The 26,420-nt window shown below is 52.7% G+C and overlaps 7 protein-coding genes across 7 annotated transcripts; 2 read left to right on the forward strand and 5 right to left on the reverse strand.

Annotated features, from left to right (window-relative positions):
* Positions 1-166: 166 nt before the first annotated feature.
* Positions 167-1,537, forward strand: PG986_006004 (Survival factor 1; the record flags this gene model as incomplete). Its single annotated transcript, XM_066842226.1, has 4 exons — positions 167-189; positions 266-481; positions 549-1,350; positions 1,403-1,537. 4 exons carry the CDS (start codon positions 167-169, stop codon positions 1,535-1,537), a joined length of 1,176 nt encoding a protein of 391 aa, XP_066702088.1.
* Positions 1,538-2,674: 1,137 nt separating this feature from the next.
* On the reverse strand, positions 2,675-4,398 carry PG986_006005 (uncharacterized protein; the record flags this gene model as incomplete). Its single annotated transcript, XM_066842227.1, has 3 exons — positions 2,675-3,874; positions 3,968-4,269; positions 4,332-4,398. 3 exons carry the CDS (start codon positions 4,396-4,398, stop codon positions 2,675-2,677), a joined length of 1,569 nt encoding a protein of 522 aa, XP_066702089.1.
* A 1,415-nt stretch (positions 4,399-5,813) lies between these two features.
* Positions 5,814-7,562, reverse strand: PG986_006006 (uncharacterized protein; the record flags this gene model as incomplete). Its single annotated transcript, XM_066842228.1, has 4 exons — positions 5,814-5,940; positions 6,388-6,711; positions 6,915-7,065; positions 7,115-7,562. The coding sequence occupies 4 exons, from the start codon at positions 7,560-7,562 to the stop codon at positions 5,814-5,816; spliced, it is 1,050 nt and encodes a 349-aa protein (XP_066702090.1).
* Positions 7,563-8,159: 597 nt separating this feature from the next.
* On the reverse strand, positions 8,160-9,167 carry PG986_006007 (uncharacterized protein; the record flags this gene model as incomplete). The annotated part of the gene is made up of 1 exon (XM_066842229.1): positions 8,160-9,167. One exon carries the CDS (start codon positions 9,165-9,167, stop codon positions 8,160-8,162), a length of 1,008 nt encoding a protein of 335 aa, XP_066702091.1.
* A 592-nt stretch (positions 9,168-9,759) lies between these two features.
* PG986_006008 (Sec7 domain-containing protein) lies at positions 9,760-17,626 on the reverse strand (the record flags this gene model as incomplete). The annotated part of the gene is made up of 14 exons (XM_066842230.1): positions 9,760-10,044; positions 10,109-10,491; positions 10,546-11,050; positions 11,110-11,458; positions 11,510-11,543; positions 11,594-11,798; positions 11,861-13,740; positions 13,779-14,375; positions 14,444-14,862; positions 15,238-15,476; positions 16,013-16,243; positions 16,294-16,389; positions 16,448-16,767; positions 16,819-17,626. 14 exons carry the CDS (start codon positions 17,624-17,626, stop codon positions 9,760-9,762), a joined length of 6,351 nt encoding a protein of 2,116 aa, XP_066702092.1.
* Positions 17,627-18,804: 1,178 nt separating this feature from the next.
* Positions 18,805-20,789, reverse strand: PG986_006009 (uncharacterized protein; the record flags this gene model as incomplete). The annotated part of the gene is made up of 6 exons (XM_066842231.1): positions 18,805-19,127; positions 19,223-19,929; positions 19,982-20,150; positions 20,212-20,259; positions 20,345-20,592; positions 20,644-20,789. 6 exons carry the CDS (start codon positions 20,787-20,789, stop codon positions 18,805-18,807), a joined length of 1,641 nt encoding a protein of 546 aa, XP_066702093.1.
* Positions 20,790-24,877: 4,088 nt separating this feature from the next.
* Positions 24,878-26,065, forward strand: PG986_006010 (fumarylacetoacetate hydrolase; the record flags this gene model as incomplete). Its single annotated transcript, XM_066842232.1, has 5 exons — positions 24,878-24,890; positions 24,962-25,200; positions 25,266-25,324; positions 25,437-25,790; positions 25,924-26,065. The coding sequence occupies 5 exons, from the start codon at positions 24,878-24,880 to the stop codon at positions 26,063-26,065; spliced, it is 807 nt and encodes a 268-aa protein (XP_066702094.1).
* Between the last annotated feature and the right edge of the window lie 355 nt (positions 26,066-26,420).

Genomic DNA, 26,420 nt, shown 5'->3' on the forward strand with positions numbered 1-26,420 from the left:
GTAAGAGGTTTGAACCTGTCGCTACATCTCTCGACTCGCCTCTGGAAACCATACCGCTTCTTCCTCAACATCATCTTCTTTTCATCCTCTAAACCACATCTTATAGACACCTCCCTGATCCTCTCAGGGAACCCCATCACAGCAGAGCTGTTACGTCGCCCACAACATGTTCAACTGGGCCAAGAAGACGTGAGCCTTTCCCGTCCTCCAGCCCACTGACTGTCGAGAAACAAACCCCGCTAACATGGTTGTAATCACTCTCCAGTTTGGCGGACGCCGTCGGCACCGAGGAGCCCATCTACGGCCCTTCCGCCGTCAGATCCGTCGCCGAGGACGCCAAAACTACTCCTTGGACCGAACTGTCCCGACAGGATCAAAAGTGGCATACGCTCGGGAACACCAGCGTCGAGACACAGAGTTTCTACCTGACGGCGGAAACCGGCCATGTCGCCCTCGCGCAGGTCATTTATAGCAACGTAGCGTAAGGCATCTAGCTACACGGAAGCACACCCTTATTCGCTAAGCTGACGGTTTTTTCTTTGGTGAAGCGGTGTTCGCGTCACGAGCCAGTTCAACTCGAAGATCTCTTATCCCGACCCCTCCAAGCCCCACCTGTGGTGTTCTACCGCTCTGAACGATGTCGACTTCAGCGACGACAAGGTCAACTTCTACGCCAAGGACTGCGCCGTCGAGCTTTCTGAAGATGGCAAGACTTATGCAATCAAGTCCATAACCGACCAGCGCTGCATAGTCGACCTCAAGGTTACCCGCACAGCCCCAGCCTTCGTGGCAGGCAAGGACGGCAACACACTGTTTGGCACCGACCTCTCCAAGCCCTGGGGAAGCATGAGGCACTCCTTTTGGCCACGATGTGTCGCTGAGGGCACCATGGTGACCGAGGATGGGCCTATCAACTTCAAGGGCCAGGCACTCTTCATTCACGCTTTACAGGGCATGAAGCCTCATCACGCCGCAGGCAAATGGACGTATGCCAATTACCAAAGTGCTAAATACTCCGCGGTGATGATGCAGTTTACTACACCCCCGTCCTACGGGTCCACGACCGTCGGAGTTGGTGGCATTGCGAAAGATGGCGAAATCATTGCCGCCGGCTGCATCACAACCGCGACGCACACTAAGACGGCCGTCGATGCCGAGACCCAGTGGCCAGAGCCGAAAGAAATTAAGTTCACGTGGAGTGGCAAAACGAAAGACGGCAAGGCCGTCGAGGCCGTCATTGTCGGCTCTTTCGAGAAGCGCCTTGATCGAATTGACGTCATGGCCGAAGTGCCCGGTTTTGTCAAGAAGATCGTTGCTGGCGCGGCCGGTACCAAGCCGTACATCTACCAGGTATGTGTTTATTGTCCTATGAGGTAACTTTGCACTGACCGACATTTCCTAGTTCTGCCCCACGGAAGCTGTGGAGATGATGTTGAAGATCGGAGACGAGGACATTACCGACGCAGGCAAGCTCTTCAGCGAAGCAACCTTCATTTCGGATACAGAACCAGGTCAGTTCCTCATCCGGTCTATTTGAAAATGCATTGGCTAAGCGGTATATACAGCAGTAACAAAGTCGTAGAAGACTATGTCACGCCTGTTCGGAAGACGCGGACATCGATCTCCCGTATCGAATTGAAAGACAATCGTCAAGATTACAGAGGACTGGTTTAGTTGTGTAGACCAAGAAGCAGTCAGAGTTGGTCAAGGAAAACGGGCACTCATAGAGTCTGGCGGGTTCTATTTGTTTCATGCCCAGAGTAAACATACCCTAATTAGTCTGAGAGCCAAAGGGAGGCTCCCGTAATAACCCATTTTCAATTACAAAAGTATACATTCGCTTATGAGCATACAACCCATCCGATTCCAAATGAGTGTTTGGGGACAATGCCTGCAAAGTCTTCTTTTCCACGGCCAGCACCAATGGTGCCTTTAAGCCATACTTTTGGGCAGACATGGATAGTACGAAGCTACCCACTCCAATATAGTGCCTACTCTCGCATAACGCCCGAACAAAACAATGCAGTTTAATGAATGAATTTTATGGCCTGAAGTCAAATCCCAATGGTCAAAGGGGGTTGCTTTTGGTGGTGACAGTGGTATAGGCAGTCCCGTGTCTCATTCGAGCCGCTCATCTCAGAAACTTCGAATTGGTATACATAAGATATTTGCGTTTGCTTATAATCCGGCAGAAATCCTTTTCAATACCGGATTGACAGCTTGATCCGCGTCATAAGCGGCAACGGGTACATCAAAGGCCAGACGAACTAGAACACTACTTGGAACTGGATGAGACTGATGGGTTCAAGAATCACATTCTATTCATGTATGTATACCCTAACTGTCCTTGGGCCAAAAACACACTGAGCAGATCTAATGACATACTGTCCAACTCCGACGAGGAAGCCACCAATTCTAGGTATGGGTATAAGGTGTTATCGTCATCAGCCTGCTTTATTTCGAACCGTCTAAAACGCCCCTGCCCCTGAGCACCAAGGGAGAAAAAGAAAAGAAAAAAAAACCCCACGGATCCTCATCTGCCGTGGATCTTGAGTCGTGGCCGTCATCAAATTTACCAAAACACACCAGAACGCCTCTCTTATCGTAATCAAAACTCGGAAGTCCAGCAAACTCCATGCCTGCTCCCCTAGCCCCATAGACTGAAAACAGAACATTACTCCTCCTCGTCCATCTCAGTGATGGTGGTCGAGGGTCGTTTGGGATGGCCACTAGGGTTCTCTTCGGAGGCATCTTCGCACCTTGGTCGCTTCACACTGAAACACTGTATCGCCCCTACGATGGCCACGAAGGTACTGCCGTACCACGCCAGAGCTGTGCTGTCGATCTGGCTACCGATGGTATACAAATATCCTGCCACTGGTGGGGCGATCATGCGGCAAGCGGCACCAGCACTAGCAGCAAATCCGTTGATTTTACCCAAGACGCTCGAGCAAGGCGTGACTTCTTTGACGAGGATGAGTAGTATGGGGTACAGTATGATGGAGAGGACGTTGCGAATGGCGAGACAGCAGTATATAGCCGGATACAACAGCGACTCGGGGACATGTACCAACATTGGCATGACCGCATAGACGATAGGATGCAGGACGGTGACGGTGACGAAAAGTTTGTAGATGCCAATGTAGGAGGCGGCGATCGGGAATATCACCACCTGTACGAACAGCGCCATTGCGCCATTGAATGCAAGGATGACACCAACATTCTGCATCGACAGTCCTAGACCCCCACCGGATTGTAAAGGGTTGAAAGAAGAAATTTGCAGATCCGGAGCCTTGGCGTCCTCGAAATAGATGGGCAAGAGGTGGTCGTATGTCATGCTGTGGTAGGTGAACAGGGACAAGGCACAGATGAGTGCCATGACCGGTTTCGTGAATATGCTTGGTTGCTTATGTTTCTGAGTCTTTTTGAGGCAAGGCATCTCGCGCTGATGCTCGATGCTACGCCTGATGGTACCGTAGGTCTCCGAGCGGATGTCGAACGGCGGTTGCTTGATAGAGTCTGAAGTCTCGAATAACGGCGTCTCTTCCGAAACGTACGTTTGGTTGCCAGTCACGCGAGGGGCCATGTCGGGATGGGTCTCGTCCAGCAGGAAGTAGGCCATTATAATGCTGCTCAGGAGGAGCACGGCACAGATGACGTTAGGGAGCAGGTACGGGAATTTGGTGAAGAAGCTATCCTCGCCAAACACGTTCGGAAACGACTTGTGAGGTTCTGCAAATATTCCACCGATCGAGGGACCGATTATCGTGCCTATGCACCATACGAATGGCATGATTGAATAGGCACGAGGTTCATGCTCTTTACGTGTAACAATCTCCGCCACCATTGTCTGGATAACGCCAATGTTTCCGTTCTTCATGGTGATATATGTTAGAATCGGTGAGACATGGGGGCCATGACGCTGAGGCCGGAGCCGAAGCCGAAGTAAACGTTAACTAAAACTCACCAACATGCCGCCAAGGGCTCGTGCGGCGAGCGCAAACCAAAAGTTTCGAGCGAAACCGACCATGAGCAGGCTTGCAGTTGTGCCGGCGCAGCCTAGCAAGAGCACAGGTTTGCGGCCAATTCTGTCGGAAAGACTTCCCCAGAACATGCCCATCATGGCCTCGGTGAGCGAGAAGGCCGAGATGAGCAGGCCTGCATAGAACGAGGCATCGCTCTCCTTGCCAACCTGGAACTGCTTGATGAGGGACCAGGCATATGGAAAGATGCTGGTGAGGGCGATGGGCTCTGCTAGTCGTACGATTCCTGTTTTGGATAGTTTGTTCAGTATCTCGTACGCGACGGTGTTGAGAGTGCTTTAGACTTACCGAGCAAGAAGAGTTGGCGGGTAGGGAAGTCATTTTCGGGATTGCGAGGCGTGTGGGATCTCTGCATTGTTAGACAATTTGCTCTCACGACTTGGTAAAAGTCTTACGACGACAAGCACAGCACACGAAGACTTTAAGAAGCTTTATCCGATATGTCTCGCGTACGAAAGAACATCAAAAGCGGCCAAGAAAAGTCTCAGGTGCTGTGGCGGCACACTGATGCCTTTGTGCTTCCTCCTCTTGGGCGAATCAGGGGCTGTAGTTTGTGGTTTGTTGCGCGAGTGACGGCTGGGTTGCGTGATGGTGCAGTGAAAGCTTATCAGGGCGCTGTTGCGTAATTGTTGGTGTGTTTGTGATGTACGAAAAGTCGAAGCAGGAGTTTAAAGGAGGTCCTGGGAAAGGCAAAGGAGCAAGAAAGCAGGAGGAAGAGGGAAAAGAAGGATCGAAGAGGAGTGACAAGGGCTAATATTTGCTGGTGCCCGTGTGTGAGCAAAAGGCAGTTTGCACTTGTTCGCGAGTCAAATCAACTAAGGCAATAAAGTCCTGGCCATGTGGGCCAGCAAATGGGACACTCCCGGCTTTCTGCAGCTGGACTACAGCGCGTTTCCACTACTTAACCTAGCCTAGCCGTGATCCCCTGTCATCCGATCGAAACGGTAGATGAATTCTGCAAACATGCTCACGTTTCTACTTGCAACTTTTCGGTGCGTGCCCATTCAATACGTAGCTCTGATCACCGCAGGACATGTTGATGTTGACACAACGCTCGTAACCATTACTGTATGTTAGGTATGTATGGAATGGAATTGCCGCAGCTGCATGCTCCAGCTGCATGCTGTTTCAAACCCGACGCCTCACGACAGTAGCGGTATGCAAGCCAAACCCATTCTCCTTCGTCCTCGCCACCAGCGTTGGCGCTGGGCGCCCAGAAGCCGGCACGAGATTGACCTAGCTCATGCACTAGCCGTAGAAAACAACGGCCAGACAGCCAAGCGCTAAAACCTGCAGTCGGAAGATTGCATGGTGTTGCGACTTCGGGGTGATCAGGGGCGTCTAAACTTTTTCGGACACTCCCAACTTCGGCTAGTCCTGGACTCCTAGTCCTCTCGGAATAATGGCCACCAACGACTCAGGAGTACGGTGGCCCCCTACGCTTTTCTAGACCTTTCCTTGACATGAGTAAGGGACATACTGGCCCAGATTGAGGAAAACTTGAAGGTAGGCGTCGCCGTGACACAACATCGACGACATCCCTCTACATAAGGCTTCCAGGCTGGAAAGAGAAACGACGTGCAGGGATCTAGATTCCGCAACCAGCTACGCACGCGAGTTATGGATACACACCCCGACCAGCGTATGCGGGAGGGAGCGGGCTATCCCCCATCCCCAATCCCCAACCCCCGTTTGCCCTGGCCCCACCGAGTACATCAATGATGATCAATGCCACTTCAATGTTGGATTCCGTTACTCTACATCAACTTGTCAAGAAGTAAGTACCCAACCTATCTCAAGCTCTGCACCTCGACCGTCACTGCCCGGTCCGGGAATCCCGCGACGACCATCTGCTGCTGTGATTCGGATAATAACACCCGGAAGCATGCACGCCGATCTATGTCTGTACATATACATGATTTTATGACACTATGAGCCATTACACTATTACTGTCGTACCCATTTTCATTGGCCATCAAACAGCGTTTCCAGCTCACACAACGAGACGCCGATCAGATGGGAAATCCTCCTCTTCAATTCGTCCACCGTGAGCTCACACGTAATCGCGCCAATGCCGCCAGGCGGCTTCCTGCCCACGAGGTCCCCGGTGCAGCCACTCATTCTGTCTAGCCCCGAAAGTCTGATGCGCGGCACTTCGGGGTAAGATCGGCTCCCCGTAGGATCCGCCCATGCTGTTGTTCCATACACCGGGTCGCCTCTCGATGCAGTACCACCACTACTACTGCTGCTGCTGCTGTTCCCTGCTTCGATCGCCGTCGGCTCCTCATCTTGCCGCAAGCGAGGTTTATTAATCGTCGTCGACGACGACGACGACACACCTAACCTTGCGGTGTCTTGAGGCCGGCGTCGAGGCCGGGGTTCCATCATGACGTACTCGGGGGCTATGGGTAGACTCAGATCCGGACACATGTAGTCATCGTACTGCGGAATGCGAAATGGTGCCCCTGGGCGTCGTTTCCATTTCCATCCTTCGTCAGAGAGGTAGAAATCCGGCACCAGGTAACACGGCTCTCTCTTTGGGCTATCGCCGTGCCGATCGTGTGAATGGCGGCTATCGGCGGCGACGGGATAGTGCGGTAGTGCCTGATCTTGAAGAAGTAGCGTTAGGTTGGTGTTGTCCCCCGCTCTAGACCTGGGGACCCAGTGGCTATGTTGGAATAGCCTTGTGATACTGTTTGGTCCGGAGACTAGTCAACGACACAGGGTTCGAAGTAAGATGCCGAAAGGATGAGGAGGGCCAAGCATACTATTCAGTTGGGATCGAGTAATGAGCCCTGTACTTGGGTCTCACCCTATGGCAATCCCAGCTTAGAAACTGTTTCCATGCCAGTCCGCCTTGGAGGTACTCACTCGTGCAGGATGGTAATGGTGGCCATAAAGGCAGTGAGCAGGTACTCCTCGCTTCCGCCGAGCCCCTTCTTCCTCAGATCACGCAAGCGAGCCGGATACTCGGCCATCAAGAGGACTGTCAGATAGATGCCTCTGCGAGAGGCCTTGCTCCCTGCAGGCTCGGTCACCTGCTTCGATGGCCGCGTAGCTGTCCAACTTACCTAGAGGAATAAAAGGGTTGTCTCGGCGATGTCGACACGTATATCCGCTCCAGCCTTTTTGTGAGAACATGTCTGCATCCAGCTGCCAAGTGATAGACTTCGCGATACCATGAGACATCTCCTGCGAAACGTTGTCGAGCCAGAGCCTTTTCTGTTCGGGAGATGCCCATGGTGCTATGTGGTGTCTGGCTATGCTATAAGGGGTAGAGTTCCCCTTGTTGTTGATGCCGCCTTGAGGTTGCGAGAGTTGTGCTCCCGGATAGTCTTTAGAGAATATATCATCTATAAAGAAATCCGAAATCCACTCTAGGGCAAGACTGTTTTCGATAATCCGGCTGGCTAGCAAGAGGGGCTGACTTAGCTCTTCGTAGAGCTCAGAATCCACTGTCGCCCAGTTTTCGAAGACTGGGTGAACAGCACCCTCAAGGCACATCTTTCCTGCCGGCATTATGTCAGCCTACACCAGTATACATATCTCTAAGTCGTAAGCTTGGGTTCGTGCATGTACATACGTCGGATACAATCTCGTGTGAGATGTTCAGTATTGCACATCCTTGGGGATTGTCCATCGAGCCAACCTCGCGACAGCATCGTAATAATTGCGTTTCATACTGTATCGTAATAATGGATTTCGGGGGGCATCAAGTATTCCATATAAAACAAAGGAACTTGGCAATGTATGTACAGTGGTCTCCCCGAGAACGATAACGTGTCGAGTTGGCATTCCAGACGTCTCAGACATGGTCGCTACGACTTCGAAAGCAGCAACTAAATTCTTCGCCCCCTGTTCATTCCGCCCTCTCCCAAACTTGGTCCAATTGAAGTTCACCATTACATTTGCCAGAAACCAGATGTATATGTTTATATAGGTTGATCTGAACACATCTTCCTTCTCGAGACCTTGAATATAGATAGAGCTTCGAGTCTACTGTTTGTATCTTGTATATGCAGTGCATAAGTTCCGGGATTGATGACAGGACACAATGGACGTAGACTGGGCGAGTAGGGAGGAAAAAGAAACAAAGTGATTCTCCCTGCGTCCTATCTAGTACTCCATCTTCCTCTCCCCCATGACCTCCCAAAACTGCCGCACGAGCTCCTTCTGCTGCTCGGGCGCCGCCCCGCCACGGACGGCCAGGTACTTGCGGTCATCGATCTGGGGCTCCCAGACGCCCGGGTTGCCGCCGACCATGACGCCGCCGGCCTCGGCGAGGATGGTCCAGCCGGCGCAGACGTCCCAGGCCCAGCAGCCGCCCTCCCAGTAGGCGTCGAGCTGGCCGGCGGCGACGGCGCAGAGGTTGAGCGCCGCGCTCCCCAGGCTGCGCAGGCTGTGGACCATGGCGCCGCCCGTTTCCGTGGTGGCGCACAGCTTGCGGAACACCTCGGTCTTGACCTCGTAGTTGACGCCGTCGCGGCTGCTGCCCCACTCGACGGCGACGAGGGCGGCGCCGAGCCCCGCGAGCGGCGGCGGGTTGCGCGACAGCGGCAGGCGGCTGACGCGGCCCTTGTCCGGCCCGCCGTCTTCGCTAGGAATGCCCCAGGCGCGGCCGTGGGTTAGGAAGGCGCCCCGGCCGCGGATGGCCGTGTACAGCTGGTCCAGGTAGGGGTTGTAGACCACGCCGATGGTGGGCGTGCGGCCGACGGCCAGGCCCAGCGAGACGCAGGCGCTGGGGAAGCCGTGGACGAAATTGGTGGTGCCGTCGATGGGGTCCACGATGAAGGTGGGCCACGCCGTCAACTTCTGGCCCGGCTCATAGGTCTCCTCGCCCATGAAATCAAAGGTAGGGTACTTCTTTTGGAGCTGTCCCGAGACCAGGGCCTCGACGGCCTTGTCCGCCTCTGTGACAATGTCCACAGCTGCAGCAGATAGAATGTAAGCATACTGCTGGGTTTTCAAAGAAGCTCTGCTGAGATTGGGGCTTATATGGGACTCACAGTTCAGCTTCGTGTCTGTTGCGATGTCGGTAGGGTTGGCAGACAGAATCATGCGACCGGCCTCGTAAGCCACCGAGACCAAGGTATCGCGTATTTCCTCCAGATTCAGGCCCGCCATATTGTGCAACAGTACCAATTGCAGTACGGCCTCGGTATAAAACGTATATCAATACTCCCTTGGGTCGAGTCAAAAGGCAACTGCATGTAGTTGATTACTCAGGGGGCTGCTTTTGTTTGTAACACTTGGAGGTGAGAGAGGCGGCACCATGTTAGTGAAGGAGGACGGAGTAAGGAGGAGGCGAGGTGGGGTTGCAAGGGCCTAACATTGTCGATTAAGTAAGTCATGTACTTCTTTAAGTAAGTTGAGTAAGTATGTACTTTACTCACTGCCCGCCTACCACCACACTCAACGCTTTACTTCTGCTGCTCGTCGGCGCCCATGACCAGGGAGAGAGAGTTAACATGCACACAATTCGCATATCTACTGGTCAAATCCAACCAAAGCGGCGACTGGCTTTGGTACAGTGTCATAGTCCTCTTAATGTGACAATTCTAGTATAATCTACAGCCCGTGTGCCCGGACTGGGCTTTCTCTATTGGGCCCCGCTCTATCGTACGGTATGGTTGACCGACCCGTCCTGTAGAACACGGCCGCTCCTTTTGGTCCATCCTCCTCCTCCTCCTCCTCCTCCTTTTCACGCTTGTTGTGCTCATGCAGCCTCTTCCTCCTTCTCCTTTTCTGCTTCTGGCGGCCCTGGTGTCTGCTCAGCGCTCTCCTCGACTGCCGCCTTCTCTTCAGCCACCTTTTCGGCCTTTTCCACTTGGAGCTCTTCCGGCGCAAGCTCGTTCTTCAGCTCGGGCAGGAAGCGATCAATACGCTTCCACGTCTCGACCCAGAGCTTCTCTTGCGACGCATCTGCACTGGGCGGCACAAGGTACCCGCTGCTTTGCATGAACAGCAGAACGTTCTTCAGGTTTTCTGGAACCGCCTCCTCCTGAGCAAGAGATGAATGTTAGCCACCGTTGTAGAGAAACCAGCCATGATCCAGCACAACTTACCAGACTGTCGCCCTGCCCGCTGTTCATGAGTCTGTCCATGACATCAATGATCTTGAGCCAGAGATCCAGCATGCCGTCCCACTTCGAGAGGAGGACTAGATATTGGAGGAAGACCTTGCACAGGAGTGAGGAAGCCTGCACCCTCGTCTCGCTCATCCCATCTCGATCCGATTGGAACACCTCGGGCTTAAGAAGCTTGAAGATAAGGGGGAACATGACTTGGCCAAAGATCGCCGTCCATTCCTCGTGGTCACTGCACGTTAGCTCTGGCGAAAGCAGAGATCGCTGCAACGATGTGAATGCCAGATGGCGCACCTCGCGGCACGGGTTGGTGCATTGTGTAGTCAGTGCTTGAAATATCGGTAGCCAATATGCCGACCATGCTGCCATCGAGTTAGTCTTGAGCAGCACGTATAGAAATCATGGTCTTGACATACCTTCGCTGCTCTCCAGATGTGACTGCTTCATCAAGTGGGGTATGCGAGACGTCATGTTGTAGATCATGTTGATGGCTTTCACGCCGCGGGAGACGACAGCATTGCCACTTGGCGCTTCCTTCTTGGGAGGGCGAGCACTTCGGGGCCGCCGGTCTCCTGACTTAACCTTCTGCTCTGCGATCGCGCCGATCTTAGCAGCTGCAGCAAACTCGTTCAGAAGAGTTATCGCAGCCTCGTAGTTATCGGCTATGATTGCCGATGGAGTGCCCGAGACACCACCCTCCAGGATCTCAAAGACAATCGGGGAAGACTCCGGATTGCCTGCAAGTGTACGCAAGAGAACCCAGTAGTCGGGTGATGTCATGATCTCGCTCCGAAGTGGTCCCGGTTGGCTGATACACAGCTTGAGACCTTCCAGTACCAGTGGTGCTGCCTTGGCAAGAGTGTCCTTTGACCAGCTGGATATTGTGTGTAGCAATACTGGGGCCCGGACGAAGTCGTGTTCCTAGAAGAGTAAGTGTTAAAACGACTTGTGTAAGATGTCACAGAAGTACGGAAACCTACATAGCTAGCCTTCAGAATACTGAACTGGTAAAAGGCCGCTCGCGAAACGAGTATTGTATGGAACCGGCTTGAGTTTCTTAGAATCGTTTGAAGGGAGTCTGCGACTCTCTTTCCTAACGTTTCAATGGTTTCGGCATTGCGCAAAGCAAGAACAGTACACAATTCGAGAATGTAGACAGCAGCGGGATCGTAGACAGGCTGCCTGGTCACTTGCTTTGGAGTTGAAGCAGGGGACGTGGGTAGGCCGTCTTGCTTGACAGTGATGACGGGCACTCCCGAGGTTTCATCTTCCGGAAGCTCGTTGAGAAGCGCCTCGACCAGCGGTTGCAGCGCACTGGGTGACATGTTCCTGGAATATGTTAGTATTGACCGAAAAGAAAGGGTTCCCTTCGAAACTTACGAGATGTTTGCGAACACATCCCCCATATGACAAGCTTTTACGCAGTCAACAGTGCTCAAAGTGCTCTCGACCTCTTCAGCTGACGGCTCAGGGGGTCATCTGCGGCATAACTTGAGATGTAGGACGACAACGCGGAGAAAAGGCCGGTGTCCGCCGTCTTTGCGGCTCTGTCAATGACCTGGGAAGGGGTTTGAAGGGGTATCGCTGGTAAATTCAGGCGCTCAAGGTCGTTAGAAAAGAAGGGGGGGATAAGAGAGTTGACAAATAAATTCAGCCATATCCGAACAATCTGCGATCAGGTTAGAAACGACGGATTACACCAAAAGGGAGGATTAAGAGGGTGGTCCTTACATGCTGCCAGCCGGTGCGGATCACAGCCTCGCTTCCCGTCACCACACGAAAAAGCACAAGAGTTGCCAGCTGGGCCTTGAAGTTTCGCCCGAGCTTAACGGCGAGCTCGCTGACCATCACGCTGGCACCGTCATCTGATACTTTCATCTCAGTATTGAGAGCAGTGCTGGAGAGCTTTTCCGTAACTAATGTTGTCATACGGCTGAGACAGTAAATAATGTGGTCAAGGGCCTCGCTGATGCCGTATTTGGACGCGATCTGGGCACATTGGTCGAAGCCCGTGACCACGCGGGCGAAGGATGGGTCATCCGGCGCCGACATGAATACATAGGCAAGGGTGGAAACAATGGGCTTCCAAGTGGTTGCAAACATGTGAGCGTCATAAATGTTGGTGTTGAGGAGTGTCAGCGGGCCTGCGGTAGCCGTTTTCAGCAGAGTTTCTCTCCAGGCATAGTCAAAGGCGTGCTTGTTATCATGTTCATCTGGGAGAATGATTTCGTTGTGCTTGATGGCATCAAAGATGGCTTGGACGTATTCGGGAGCAAAGTCCTTGCCGCCATTCACGCCCCGGAGGTTTCGTGCAAAGTCTTGTACCACCATGCGCTTCTGGTTTTTGAAGTTCGGGTTGTGCTGATCGGTGTTGAGCATGAGGATGGCATAGCAGAGGATGTACACAGCATCTACATCCGCGCAGTCTGGAGGCACGTCGCTTTCGATGTACTTCTTTGCAAACGTCATGACGATGCGCTCGATAAGCGCAGATTCTCCAGGAAGTCGGAAGCTTTCCAGGAACAACCGCAAGGCCTCGTCAGCACGCTTTCCTGAGAAGTCAAACAAGTCCACAAATGCCTCCAGGAGCTTGTCATTGTTCTTCTTAGAAATGAAATCTCCCAGCACTTTCTTGGATATTCTCGAGGTGCCCTTGAGGAACTTGGCAACCGAACTGGGGTCACTGAGATCATCGATGATACCTTCGGATTGCAAGAAGGCCAGTCCTTTCTCCGGCTTCTCGTTGAACTTGTTGGCTCCTTTGATGATAGTCCTCTTCAAAACTCGGTTCTTCTTTAGGTTTTCTGGATCTGGGTATCCCTCGAACACGGGCTCTTCATCCAGTCGGTCGGCTATGAACTGTATGTGGCCCAAGAGCGCATCCTGGCAAAGGGGCGCAACGCTTCTGGTACTCCAAGTTGCCGAGTCAGGCAGGGCGTTTCTTGATAGGATACCGATCATATCCTCGCACATGTCCATGCGGTCAGCGTCGCAGTCGTAGTTCACGAAAAGCTCTACCAGAAAGCTTGGCATCCTCACGAGCGCACCTACGCTCTCCACCATTGCCTGGCGAGCATCTGGCTTCCGCGCGCCACCCCCCATTCCCAGCTTCTGGCGGTCTTTGACGGGGACAGGAGTTGACCGTCCGCTGCTGGATTGCGAAGGCGGGGGTTTCACTAGCTTAGGTGCCTGCGGTATTCCATCGTAGAGTGAAGGATCAATACCCGGCTCTCGGGGTATCTCAACAGGGGAATGTAGACAAGCCACCAAATAGGACAAGAAGAGTTCTTGCTGGAGCTTGAGAACGCCTCGGCAGGTTTCCAGGAGAGTCCCAGCAACGATAAGGGAGTCCTGAAGGATCGCCATGTTGTCAGACCTGACTAGCTGGAATAAATAACGGCATAGCTTGTCCTCGGCCACAATGGCCAGCGCAGGGTGTCGCGCAATAGAGGGACCTGCAACTTCTAAAGCCACATGGATTATGCGCAGCGCCATGACCCTCATAATGTCGGTCTGGTGGTCGTCATGGGGGTCCAATAGGTCCACGAGCACGCGGAAGAGCTCCTTCATCGAAGGAAGCGAGTAGGGCTTGATCTCGAGTTCGGCCGAATCTGCCACTGAAGCCTCTTCTGTCTGTTCAGGGGGTCACTGGCCTTGTCGGAGCTTGAAGAGCCCCTCTGCTCGCCAGTTTTGGTAGGGGCGTCTGGAGCACCCATGACAGCTCCGTTCGTCGAGGGAACAATCTTGACAGCATCCATGTCTCCATTGGTCTGTTTTTCAAGGGCCTCAATATCATCTCCAGCCTCAACTTCCAAGTACTTCAGGTGCTCGAATATGATCTGGCAGATCCGCACCATTGCTGATTCGGCCGTCCGTCGCAAAAGCTCGGATAGTTCACGTTCACAGCACATGGTAAGGCCAGTTCCCATCATTTCACAAACGCTCTCGTCGCTTAGGAGCGCGCCGCCAGGGCCTGACAGCATGTCCTCCATGAGATGCAATATCATGAGCAAAACAACTTCATCCTGAGCTGAATCGCTAGCTTCGAACCGGCAGTGCGTAATAGCTGTCGCTAGTGACTGCATGGCCAGAGGGAAACGAGGCGACTCGGGGCTTATGAAGCCGTACGATAGGAATTTCCTGATCGCTTTGAGCGCAAGCGTGGTAATCGGAGCCGATGTCGAGGAGGCTTGCACGACTTGGAGGAATGGGTTGAGGAGTGCCGGGGCATCAAAGTCATGGATGTCTGTTGCACAGAGAGCCTGCGTTAGTAGCCGTCAAGAAGGGCATTGGCGGCATGGTAAGTTTGCTTACTTTTACAGCTGGACAACTCATGCCTTAGCCTCCCGAAGCCTGCCATCAGAGGATTGTCCAGCATGCTCTTTGCCTTGTTCCCGCGTAAACCCCAACGGTTCACTACCCCCGAGTCTTGCGCCCCATCGCCGCCGACCGTCGCATTCGAACCTCTGCTTCCCGGTCGAAGCATGGGACTCGGAGGGGCCAGTTGAACGGGGTTCGGATTGCCACCCAGAATCCAGGACACGGACGAATGCTCCCAGCGAGCATGTTTGCGCATGGCCGATGTCACAGATGTGCACTCCGATATGACGAGGCCGACGGGGTCGACAGCGACCGAGACGGGTCGGCTCCGGTATTGGATTGGCGCATTCGGCGCCTGCGTCGCTTCGTATGCAGCCATGTCGCCGCCTGGGTGCTGCTGCGGAGTGTTGGAGCTTGCGGGTGGTTTAGCACCTAGTTGCGATTGCTGTGCGTTTGTGTTCTGGGACAGCCCATCTTGATTCATCATCGCATTCGCGTCGATGGCCGAAGAGGAGTTTAACGTGTACGTCGCGAGATCTCGATACTAGATGACAGCTCTAACGGCCTGGTACGCTGGTACGCCAGATGGAATTATACAGCATGCAGAAGTGAAGCGATAGAAAACGGAGAATGCTGGGCCAGATTGTGCACCGCGCTGGCAGTCAGTCTGTCTCCCCTGGCACCAGATTAATAGGCTCTTGACACGTTGATCAGAGCATCCAGGAACCTCAATTGAAGCTCTGAACAATCAATATGAGCTACCGGGCAGGCAGGCATATGCGAGATACCCAGACAAATGGATGGATGCCAATGCGTCTGGTTCTCGGTACGTAGCGTGTCGCGGAGGTGGTGTGCGTTTTTCCGAAGATGCCACTTTGGCCTTGTACCGTAAGCTTTGCGGCGCTGTAGAAGGACGTACAGACTGTACCTTGAGTACCTGGACCTTGGCCCCTCCACCGCGGCTGGGTTCAATGTTCCATGCTTTGTCCTCCTTTTCAGCTAGCCCCCCCCTTTTCATCGCCTCAATCTGCATGTGTACAGTTCACAATTAATGCGCCCAAGTAGCATCCCGGTTCAGTTCTTAATCGTGTAGTTAATCTATTTTTACAGAATGATGGCCTGGTATAGGAATTGTGACGTCACCTCGGTCAACCATGCAGGAGGGCACAACTCTTCATGGTCAGGATGCGATTAGAGCCATTGCGTAGCGACCACATAATCGTTCAGAGGACATATACAACCCGCGAGGGCGTCTAACCCCTTGAGCAGCCTCCAATGCTATATAACGACTTTCGTCGATGTTGCGCAAACTTCCTGCCCCACAGCCCCTATCCGAATAATTCAGGAATGTGGTTTACATGAGACCGTTGTATGTTGTCTGACCCCCTATACCAACGGCATGCTGCGCAGACTTGATTGTTGGGTGACCGGGGTCGCCATGCACCCGTAAAGGTGAGCGTCCCTAGCTCTGACTACTCAGGCCGACGGCTTGGCACTTTGTTGTTATGGTTGTTGTTGTTGTTGTTTTTACGGGCCCAAAGCCTGCAACGCTCATGACTCTACCTTCTGGGCTTCGTCTTTGGCGCCGCTACTGTCCTTCGTGTTTTTGCTGTCCGACTTGCCGGCGTCACCACCAGCCTCCTTCTTGGACTCCTCCTTTGCGAGATTTTGAATCTCGGACTTGTCCTTCTCCCATTGGCTGTTGGTGTCGCCAAACTGTTCCTTGATCTTCTTCTCCTTTTCAGCCTTCTCCTTCTCTTCCGCCTCCTTTGCAACACGTTCCTTTTCCATTTCCTGACGCAGTTAGATAATATTCCATGCAAAGTGACTGTTGGGTGTGTTACCTCCATGTGCTTGATATCGTCCACACTTGGTTCGTAAAGATGCCAGATTGTGTAGTGCGGCAGTCCTACGACCGAGTACCCCATTCGTTTGGCCATCTGTGGTATTCCATTAGCACGGCCGTCACTTAGAAGCCCAGGAGTAGCTGGCACCAACCTTTCCAAATCCTTCGGTTTCGGCATGTTTCTCAAAGCTGAACGCAGGGAAGTGGCATCCTGATCGGAAAACCTTGGCTTTTGCCAGGATACTGACACCACCCACACCGTCGATTTCCATTTCCATATCAGGGTCACCGTACGGATCTCGCAGATAAGCAAGATGCGGTCGCCAGGTTGCATACTCGGCGTATCCTTCCACAATGACAGCATCCTCGTCCAGGGTGTCTGCCAGAGACAGGGCCGTCTCCGACTCCTGCCATGAGTTGAGATCGTACGGCTGCTCGCCACCGAGCCAGTCCGGAAGTGGTCGCCAGACATCTGCGCACAGGTTAGAATAGTATCCGAGCAGTACAGCTACTCATTACTCACTCGGCACAATGATATCCTTGTTGTGGCGCATGAGGTCCTCGAGAATAGTAAAAGGGGCTGTTTCCACGTCCACGTCTCGCCAATAGACCCACGAATGGTAGGGGCGAAGAGTAGCACTGAGTAGCCAGTTTCTTGCTTGAGCCATGAGCTTTCTTCTGCTGGCTTGGGCGGCGAAACCGTGACGGCTCTCCACATCCTGGTTCACCTTTTGTCCAAAGTCCTTCTCGATGATGGAGATCTCTCCGTAAGGCTGTTTTGGATCGTCGTCGGCTTGTTGATCCTCGAGCCTTTCAATAAGAACATCCAGTGTGCGATCTTTGGAGTCGGAAACGAGGAAGGCGAGGTCGATCAGATGGTGCGGGTAGGTCAGGTTGCGCAGGTGGGAAAACATCATCTGCAAATGCGGTTCGGCGTCTCGGAGTGGCACGCATAGCAGAATGCGCTCTTCCCTCTCCCATCCTCGCGCGGTCCCTTGGACGTTGGATAAATCATAGTATCTCACAGTATCTAGCAGCCCATCGCTGTCGGAACCAATGAGGCCTAACGAGAAGATCGAGATAAAGCTGCCGGTGCCGGGCCATACAAAACACGCGAACAGAGCCGCTACGGCAATCGCGATCGCAACTCGTACCAACAGTTTCCGTCTTCGGCGGGTTGCGGGCGTCGAGGCTCGTGGCTGGAATCTAGAAGAAGCGCAAAGGGCCGGGTTAGCCATTGGGGGTTCATCCTTTGGCGCAAGCTGCGATCTGGCAGACGAACCTGTGGGGAGAGATTTCGAACGTGTTCGGTCGAGGATACCCATTGGCATAAGCTCCTGAGTGATGCCGGGACATCATCTTGGAGTCCGGAGACGATGCATACGAGGGGAGCATTCAACGAATGTGGTCAGCGCAAGGCCGACAATGACGCGGTGCGCAGTAGGGAGGTTTCGGGGCGAGTTCCACGGTCTAAAGAAGTCGTCGAGGCCGGTGCGAAAAGAAGACGCTTTACTGGCGGGCAGTGGTGCTCAGCCGCGCAAGTACAGGAATTTGACACGAAGGTCGCCGGGGCAATTAAGGGGCTTAAAGACAACACATCAACTTGGAGTTTAGCAAGTACGGGCCCAGGGCGGTTAATCGATCATGGATCCCTGGAAGGAAACAAGGTAGGATGGCATTGAAGGGCCTAAGGGCAAGAATACAAAGGACAGAAGAGAAGTAAAGTGGCGACGTGATGTGAGATTCGCAAAGCCCGGGATACTGTTCGTTTGGGACGTACAAAAAAAAGATACCAACCTACTGTACCCGAATTGAACTGTCAAAACACGACCTCTTTTTAGTTTGATTGGGGATGGAGTGCTGGCTGGGCTGGGCTGACATTGCACCCGACTTGACGATGGAGCTGACTGGCCCGACTCGGTAAGTCGATCTCGCTTTTCTCACTTCGACATGGGCAAACTTGCCGTCTCCAATCAATTAAATGCGGGGTCCTTCCAATGGGGCCTTTTTAGTCAGCATCACATACCTTAGGTAACCAAGTAACCTAACCTAGGGGGAACTTGCAGTAGGTTAGTTAGTGCTTGAGGTCCCTGAACCCACCTGCCAGACGGCCATGTCCAGTCTAGGTATGTATGTACATGTAGTTACTAGAACAATGCTGTTAATAGGCGCATTCGCCAGTATACATGCTGCATAGATGCACTCTTGTTTGAGTATTTACAGTACTAGTAGATTGAAACTATGAGCTGGATTTCTACATGATCTTTTTATGTACATGAATAGTTTACCTGGACCTGGACCTGGGCGACAGGGTGACTAGGGTAGCGGAGAAGAGATAATGTAAGTAGACCTTCAAGTATGTCCTTATGTCCTTTTTAAATCTGCCCAGTTGCTACTATATCAAATATATATCTAATGCATGCTCTAAGTTGGCTTATAGTTCCACCTATATAATATGCCTATGCTGGGAATACAAGAAGAAAAAGTCGTTCCTGGCGGTTGACCCGTTTTACACCCCCGTGCTTGTTGCCCCCCTCCTCTGAGCTTCTTCTTCCAGATTTTGCTTCCGCACCTCGGCCATGGGCCGTCGGTCGCGAGACCAAGTGGCGCAGGCGAAAATTATGCCAATGCCACCGACGATGGCGCATGCGTGCATGTCCAGATTGAAGGCTTCCGAGTAGGCCGTCCTGATCGCCAGGAGCTGTTCGGCTGGGAAGTTCTCTGGATGGTGCTCGATGGCAGCCAGCTGCCCAGGGTCGACAACACCGATAATCTGGCGTCCCAGTATGACAGATGAGGCCGCAATGCCCATACTGCCCCCAGAATTCGGACCTGGGCCAGTATTCCTTGAGCCGTTGCTGAAAGATGGAATATGTCAGCCAGTATACCAGAGTAAGCATTTCACTTGTTGAGTCAACACCACATACCTGAATCTTGGACAGCTGCTCGGATACCCACGAGCATCGTGGCACTGGCCGCAGTCATGCCAAACCCAAAGCCGATAAGTACAAGAAATCCCAGGGCCTTGGGTTCCAAATCGATAGAGGCAGACTGCGTCGACAGCAAGCCACACCCGAGGACCATGAGACAGTTCGAGATCACGAGCGTCTCGCAGATCCAGTTCCGTTCGCTGTTGAATTTCCCGGCAAACATAGACCCCACGGCGCAGCCGCCCAAAAGAGGCAGGAGCATGACGCCAGCCATCAGAGCGTCTTTGCCGTTGACCACTTGCACCCTCAGGGGGAATGCGTATATAAGCATGATAAACAAGAAGCCGACGAATGCGGTGTTGAGGATGGTCGCGGTATACACCCGGTCCCTCATCAGCCGCATCGGAAGGGCGGCTGCAAGCTGGTCGCCCCATCGCCGGTCCGCAAACACCGTCCACGCTATCAAGGCAACCCAGCAACCTACGCCCAGTAAGAGTGGTGCTAGGAAGATGGCCTTGTCCCAGACGTCGCCTGCACTGCCAGCATTCTGAAAGGGGAATACAAGAAGAGTGGCAGCGGCAATGAGGAGGACCGATCCAGTATAATCCAATTCGCTCCATTTCTTCCGTTCGAGATCAGGCAGAAACTCTGGTTTGGGCCACGTGAAACAAAACAAGACCATGGATACGGCACCAACGGGGCCACTGTCAAACATTGTTAGCCAGAGTCCATAGAAGAGGCCACTCAAATACCTACTTTATCCAGAAGACCCAGCGCCAATTTGCGTAATGAGTCAAAATGCCACCGAGGACCGGGCCTGCGACACCTCCAATGGCTATCACCACTCCAACAATGGTTCCTAAATGTGATTGAAACCGATCCGGGCTAGTCTCCATCAAGATGACCATGGTAAGCGAGTATAAACCTATGGTATACTTAGCAGTCTGGCACGATTGCAGGAGGCAGGAGAAACGCGGAATACGCACCACTACCTCCGATTCCTTGGATAGCTCGGCAGGCGATGAGCTGGTTCACTGCGAAGCATCCATTGCATTAGCCCATGAAATTCCAACACTGACATTGTTCTTGCAGTGGGAGAGGGAGAGGATCTTGACCTACTACCTTGAGCAAAACCACAGCCGATTGAAAAGGCAAAAAATAGGATGTACGCAGCTATGAAAGCATCACGACGACCGACAACATCTGATATCCTTGCAAACAACACGGCAAAGGCCATGTAAGCCAGGGTATATGCGATCGCCACCCAGTTGACATGTTCCGGGTCGTTGAATTCATTACCAATGGAGAAAAGGCTGGTGGCAACTATCGAGCTGTCGATGAAGGAAAGAAAGAGCCCAAGGCAAAGACTGATGGGTTGTCATTAGGACGGCTTCTCTTCGTTTGTGGTGGTTACTCACCCAAGAGCCAAGAGACTGAAGCGCACGGTCGACAGTTCGGAGGGGGTGTCCTTGCGGTTGTCAGGGGAGTTTTCGGTGCCATCCCCAACAATTGGCCTGTCCTCGGATCGTTTCTCGGGGGTTGATGCTAATGAATAAAGAGTCATTTCTGCTCCTGGAAGCGCCACAGGGCGGGCTGGTAAGTAACGGGAAGTTGGGTGGGCTAGAGCCAGCAAGCACGGAGAAGGAAGATGGCCAGGGGTCTTGGGCTTGGGAGAGCGAGTTGGAAGGGTTTTGTACAGCTAAGAGCTATATTCACTTCGAATGAAATCCCTGACGCGGCGACAGCTTACCCAGTGCGGTGGAATTGGTCGATGGCACCCATTGTTCAGGATCTAGATGGAATAGCCGCAAGCGAGAGGAGTTCCATTATGTATGTAGTCAAGGCCATATCTAAAGGCTAGGTGCTGAAGTCCGGCTGATTAACTTTCTTTATGACTATGACTTAGCGAGCATGCAGAGCAGCCGGAGGGCCGGCCGCGCCATGATTGGCCTTGCCCGGCCACCGTCTTATCCGATGCAGGCATGGGATGATTATGGGGGTGTGCTGTGTTGGATAGCGTCAACGAGGCAGTGTACTTGGGTATGGATCGTGTATGGTGATGATGGATGGGGAGCTCGCATTCGCATTCCTAGGGCTTCTAGGGTGTAATCCATAAGCCTCGGTACATGTAGGTGCCAGTAGGTCCTTGGGCCCTTGGGTCCATGGATGGCCGAATCCAGAAAGCGCCCGTTCGCATTCGGACATGCATCCTGGTGTACTTATGCTGTGTTCAGCTGCTAAGAGAATGGTCCCCTTCAACTGTTGTTTGTAGCTTCCAACACAGAAGTAGACTATGAGCATGCCCCCAAAGACAAGCCATTTTACCAAATAACCATGAGCACTCAGTATCATTCGTTGATTGATATACCTACAAATTATATACAATGCATACTGACTCTTCGGGTGCAGAGGTGCCATTGACCTTGGTTTTTGGCCAACTGTTGTTAGCTGCCCATCTTGCTGCCCCACCACTATTCGTTAGTAAGTAGGTATGTACTGTTTATTCTCTCGCCAGCCAGGTATTTCAGCAGCAACTAAAAACAACTGGAAGTCCAGGAGGGTCTCCGAAAGCCACCGTATAGCACGAATACCGAAGCCCTCGCCGCATTGAGGCTGAAATCCGGCGGATCCAGTAGACCCGAACTCCGGACTGCGTTGCCCGGCGGCCAACTGCGCACGTGTTGAAATCCATCCATACTGAGGTAAGATCATTCATTGCCATCCTTAGCGTTTGGAATCTACGGCTCAATGCTTCAAGGGCTATACATAGTTTCTGTCGAGAGTCCCTAAGCATCGAGGCCGGAGCTACTGTTGTCCCGTTCGGACTCACCAGGCTTATCCAGGAATACAGAAGGTCAGCCGGAAACTCCTCTTCGTAGCCCCAAGAGCCGAATGACGGGAGATATTACGTGTATCTAACAGATCCCTCGTTGTTCCAGGCCAGCCAGCCTCGGTTGACAAATGCGCTTTCTCTTTCGCCGACCGAAATGTTGCCTGTCTATCCTTTCCCACAACCCAAGAGGTGGTCGTGCAATCATCTTACCCCAAGCCCATCGAATCCGAGTGTCCAATCTTCAGCTACATGGCAATTGCGACTCGCCCGGTCCGTGTGGCTGATACAATATTACCTTCATATTGTTGGGCCGTCGGTCTTTGATCTAAAACCCCCCTTCTTCACGACTCCTTTCATACGTTCCAATACGCCCCCGTCCCGATCGACTGACCCCGAGCAATCCACCTGGTATTGCGGCCTGGATTACATTGACATTATACGCAAGAGTGCCGTGTATGAGTATAAGTATTTTGCTTCTTCCGGTGCGTAATAGCACGGCCTCTGATTTCTCCTTTCGACGCCTCTACTGCTGATATCAAGCGCTGATCTGGGTCACCTAAGTCACGATATCCGGATGCGCGCGCAGTATCAAGAGACTGGAAGTGGAAGTACCAAAGACTTGGTATCCAAGCACCCGGACGCATTTCATCGTGTTATTTCTGCTTGTTCACTCGGTCTTTTCCATTTCTAGAGCCATTGGCTGAGCTGCCAGCCATCCCACCATCGCCAGTCATACACCTATCTCCTTGATAACCTCGGGTGGCAAATATCAAAGCCTATTTGGAAGATCACCTGAACGGCGAGGATGGGTGATCGAGGATAAACTGCTCTCAGAACAACCCGAGACGCTAAGCAATTAAGGGGGTTCGCCAACGTCACGACTGCTTCCTTCCTCGTTGATGTTAGAGAAGTGCTGCCTGGAGCCGAGGCCTGTGGTTCGGTCTGCATACTCCTTTGAGACCGGTCGTTTCTGCTCCAGTGCATATTTGGTGTGCCTTTCTTCTAAGAAGCACCTGCAAGCCCGGTTTTGTACCCCACGGTATTCGGCCCTATGATCAGTCACTATGACATCGTATTTCCGGAATATCGCCCCTCTGGCTGCCTTGTTGTGCATGCCACTACGATGGTCATATTGATTCATGTTATTTTCCCGGGCCTTTCTCCTCGAGCAGTTGACGGTAGAAGCGCCCAGGTCGGACACCCTTACTTTAGAAACACGAAACGGAGAGGCGGGAATCAAAAGAAATGGCGGGCTCGTGAAAAGCTGGTTGCTTGATTGTATGCATCTTGCAAGCCACAACGGTTGAGTGAAGCCTTGCCGAGGTTCCAAGAAGCTCTCAAGGGTTACGAAACCCTCCTGCAGTACCCTGCATCTTGGGGATTGGCGATTGACGATTGGAATAGGCCGCCCGCTGCAGTCTCGGGAAGAATAGGTTTGGCAGGCAGGCATTTTGAGATCTTGATTGATGCCATGGCTTCTGCAGCAGCCCATGAACGATCTATGTGACCGAAAACATGCTGAGGGTATCACAATGCAGGTGGTACGTTCCCATTGCATTCACTTTCCGAGAAAATCGCATGATGGAAGAGGCTAAACAGGAGTCTGTCTATGGGAGGCCCTCTCTGTAAGTATATGTCTATGCATACGACAGACTCGCTATATAGTCATAGCACGCTCGAGGCGATCTAGATGTGGAGGGATCACTCTTCTTGCATGGCTCTCCACTTCACTTGACGATACCCCTTTGGTTGAAACCACCGTACAGCGTGTCACTTAATCACTCGTTCTATGGGTTGATCCCATGTATGTTCCTAATCCATCTATACGTTAGTCCCTGCTTCAGCCAGATCTGGTGGGGTCTGTACTGAGCCCTACGCCATTATCATTCCCGATCCTCTTCAATTGTTTAAGTGAGTACTATCAATTTTTGATAGATAACTGCCAGCATGAACGAAAATGGCGGGCCATCGGGCTGGGCCCCTCAGAACGACCAACCCTGGTGAGCGTTCCACGTTCTAAAAACATGACACTCAGGCCCTAACGTAAGATCAGTCACCATCAAACTTACGAGGACCAGTCCTCGCCAACAGTGGCTTATACCAATCCCCCGATGGCAGGAAAATAGGCCCGAACCCATGTCGGGGCGGTGTGGAGGTACTCCATCGATGGCGGACTTCTTGTCTCGCTATTTGTATAGCGGCAGGTTGCCGGAAGCTGGAACAGGGTGGAACTTACTGGATGACCGAGTACGGCGAATTTACTCATAATCCAGCATGGGCGGCAAGTAAGCCCGGAGTCAGGGCAATGCAACCTTACCGGACGTCCGGTCGGTTCAAGACTAAAAGTGAGTAAAGTACTTTAGGTAATCAACCAGAAAACCAGTCTACTATATAAAGAATACGGCAGATCAACGAACAGTGAATAGTGCGGGGTACATGTATAAGTAGTTCTTTCTTGGCCCACTTTGCTTGGGACGGATCACGCCGACGACATAGTCGTAGTGATACTTGGGTCCCAGAAATCCGTCCACTTTTGGTCAATCGCGGAGTCTTGTGCCTGTTCTTGGGGTGTTTTGGCTTTTCGTCGCTCAAGCCTCTCCACTAACACGAAACCATCTGGCTTAAGCCGTGGCCGGCAGAAAAGAAATCTCCGACAATTGCCGTGGCTCGGTCTGTCTTGTCTCCCCTTTCGGATTTAGACCGGAACAAGCTGTGGTGTTTACAACGTCGCCAGCGACCCCAACAAACAGATAGTTCCGCTGCAAAACAACACTCGCCATTCTCTTGAACAAACCGACCAAAAGAAATCATAATACAAAATGTCTTTCGAAAGTAAGTCGATCCTACCCGCCGCTTATTGCCTACCTGCCAGGGAGAGCATCCAACTCACGGGCCCCGCCTAGGACTCGTCCGGTTTGCCCCAAAGGGGAAAGAAGGGGAGGTGTTGATCGGCCAGCCCGTCGACAGCAACGTCGATGTGGGCAAGGCGGTACGCAACGGCGAGGAGGTGCAGGTCAAGGTGTTCAGCGGTGATTCGGCCTTGAACCCGGGGTCTCTAACCGACAAGGTCGAGACCATTGCCCGCATCCTGTCACCCTTGTCCGCGTCGGAAGTCGGCTCCATTCGCTGCATAGGACTGAACGTGAGTCGAGCCTCCTTGACCAGCAGCCACGAGGTCTACATGCTGACGGCTTGTGCATACTGCAGTATGTGAACCATGCGAAGGAAGCAAACATGCAGCTCCCAGACGTTCCCATGATGTTCATGTAAGGGGGACGCAACCACATTCCCGAACACGTGCCCGGAATTTTCTCTGCCGCCCTGCAGGGGAAAAGCGACATGTTTCTGGCAGCAAGCTTTTGCTAATTCCCGTTTTAGGAAACCCGCCACGGCGCTTGCTGACCCCTGGCCGGTGCCCACCGTGATCCCCAAGCACACGCTGGCTGATGACTGCGCCGACTACGAATCGGAGCTGGTCGTCGTCATTGGCAAGACCTGCAAGAACGTGAGCGAGGCCGACGCATTGGACTACGTCCTCGGCTACACGGCGGGTAATGACGTGTCAAGCCGAAAGTCCCAGCTGGCCCAGTCGCAGGCTTGCTACTCGAAAGGCTTCGATGGGTCGTGCCCTATCGGACCGGCCATTGTGTCGTCGGCTGTCGTTAAGGACCCGAGTACCCTCACGATTCGCGGGCTGAAGAATGGCGAGGTCACACAGAGCTCCGGTCTCAAGTAGGTTTTTTTACCCTTCTCACTCTTCGCTTAGCATATGATTTGCTGACCCTGCCGCGCCTCCTAAGTGACATGATATTCAACTGCGCGAAGCTCGTCAGTTTCCTCTCCCAAGGTACAACGTTGCTTCCAGGCACCATCATCCTCACGGGTACACCTGCCGGCGTAGGGTACGGAAAGAAACCCCCTCTTACTTGCACGAGGGTGATGAGTTCGCAGTTGAGGTTACACCCCATGTCGGCACTCTCTATTCTGTCTTTGAGAACGAGAAATAGGTGCCTTGGATTGGGCTTAGAGGGCGGATAGAACCATAGAGAATTGGACTCTTTTACGGAGGGGGCGCAATGCTCTCCTGGGAATGCCACAACAGCGACATAACTGCCAGGCAATGACCAACCAATATGGAAAATCCAGGGTGATAGAGTGTTTTGGATGTACTCCTTGCTCTTGACCGCGCCTCGAATATATTCCCACGTCACATGACTATCAAATATCTCATAACAACCCATTTTTAGGCGCGAAAGCTTAACCATGGTAATGGCCGGCCTCATACGACGAAGATAGTCTGAGAAAGACCAGACACATGTTGTCAAGGATGTCAAGGAAAAGATAGTTGAACCATAAGTAACA

The sequence above is a fragment of the Apiospora aurea genome (assembly GCF_038362705.1).
Source record: "Apiospora aurea strain CBS 24483 chromosome Unknown utg000004l_segment0_segment0, whole genome shotgun sequence".
Classification (NCBI taxonomy): Eukaryota; Fungi; Ascomycota; class Sordariomycetes; order Amphisphaeriales; family Apiosporaceae; genus Apiospora; species Apiospora aurea.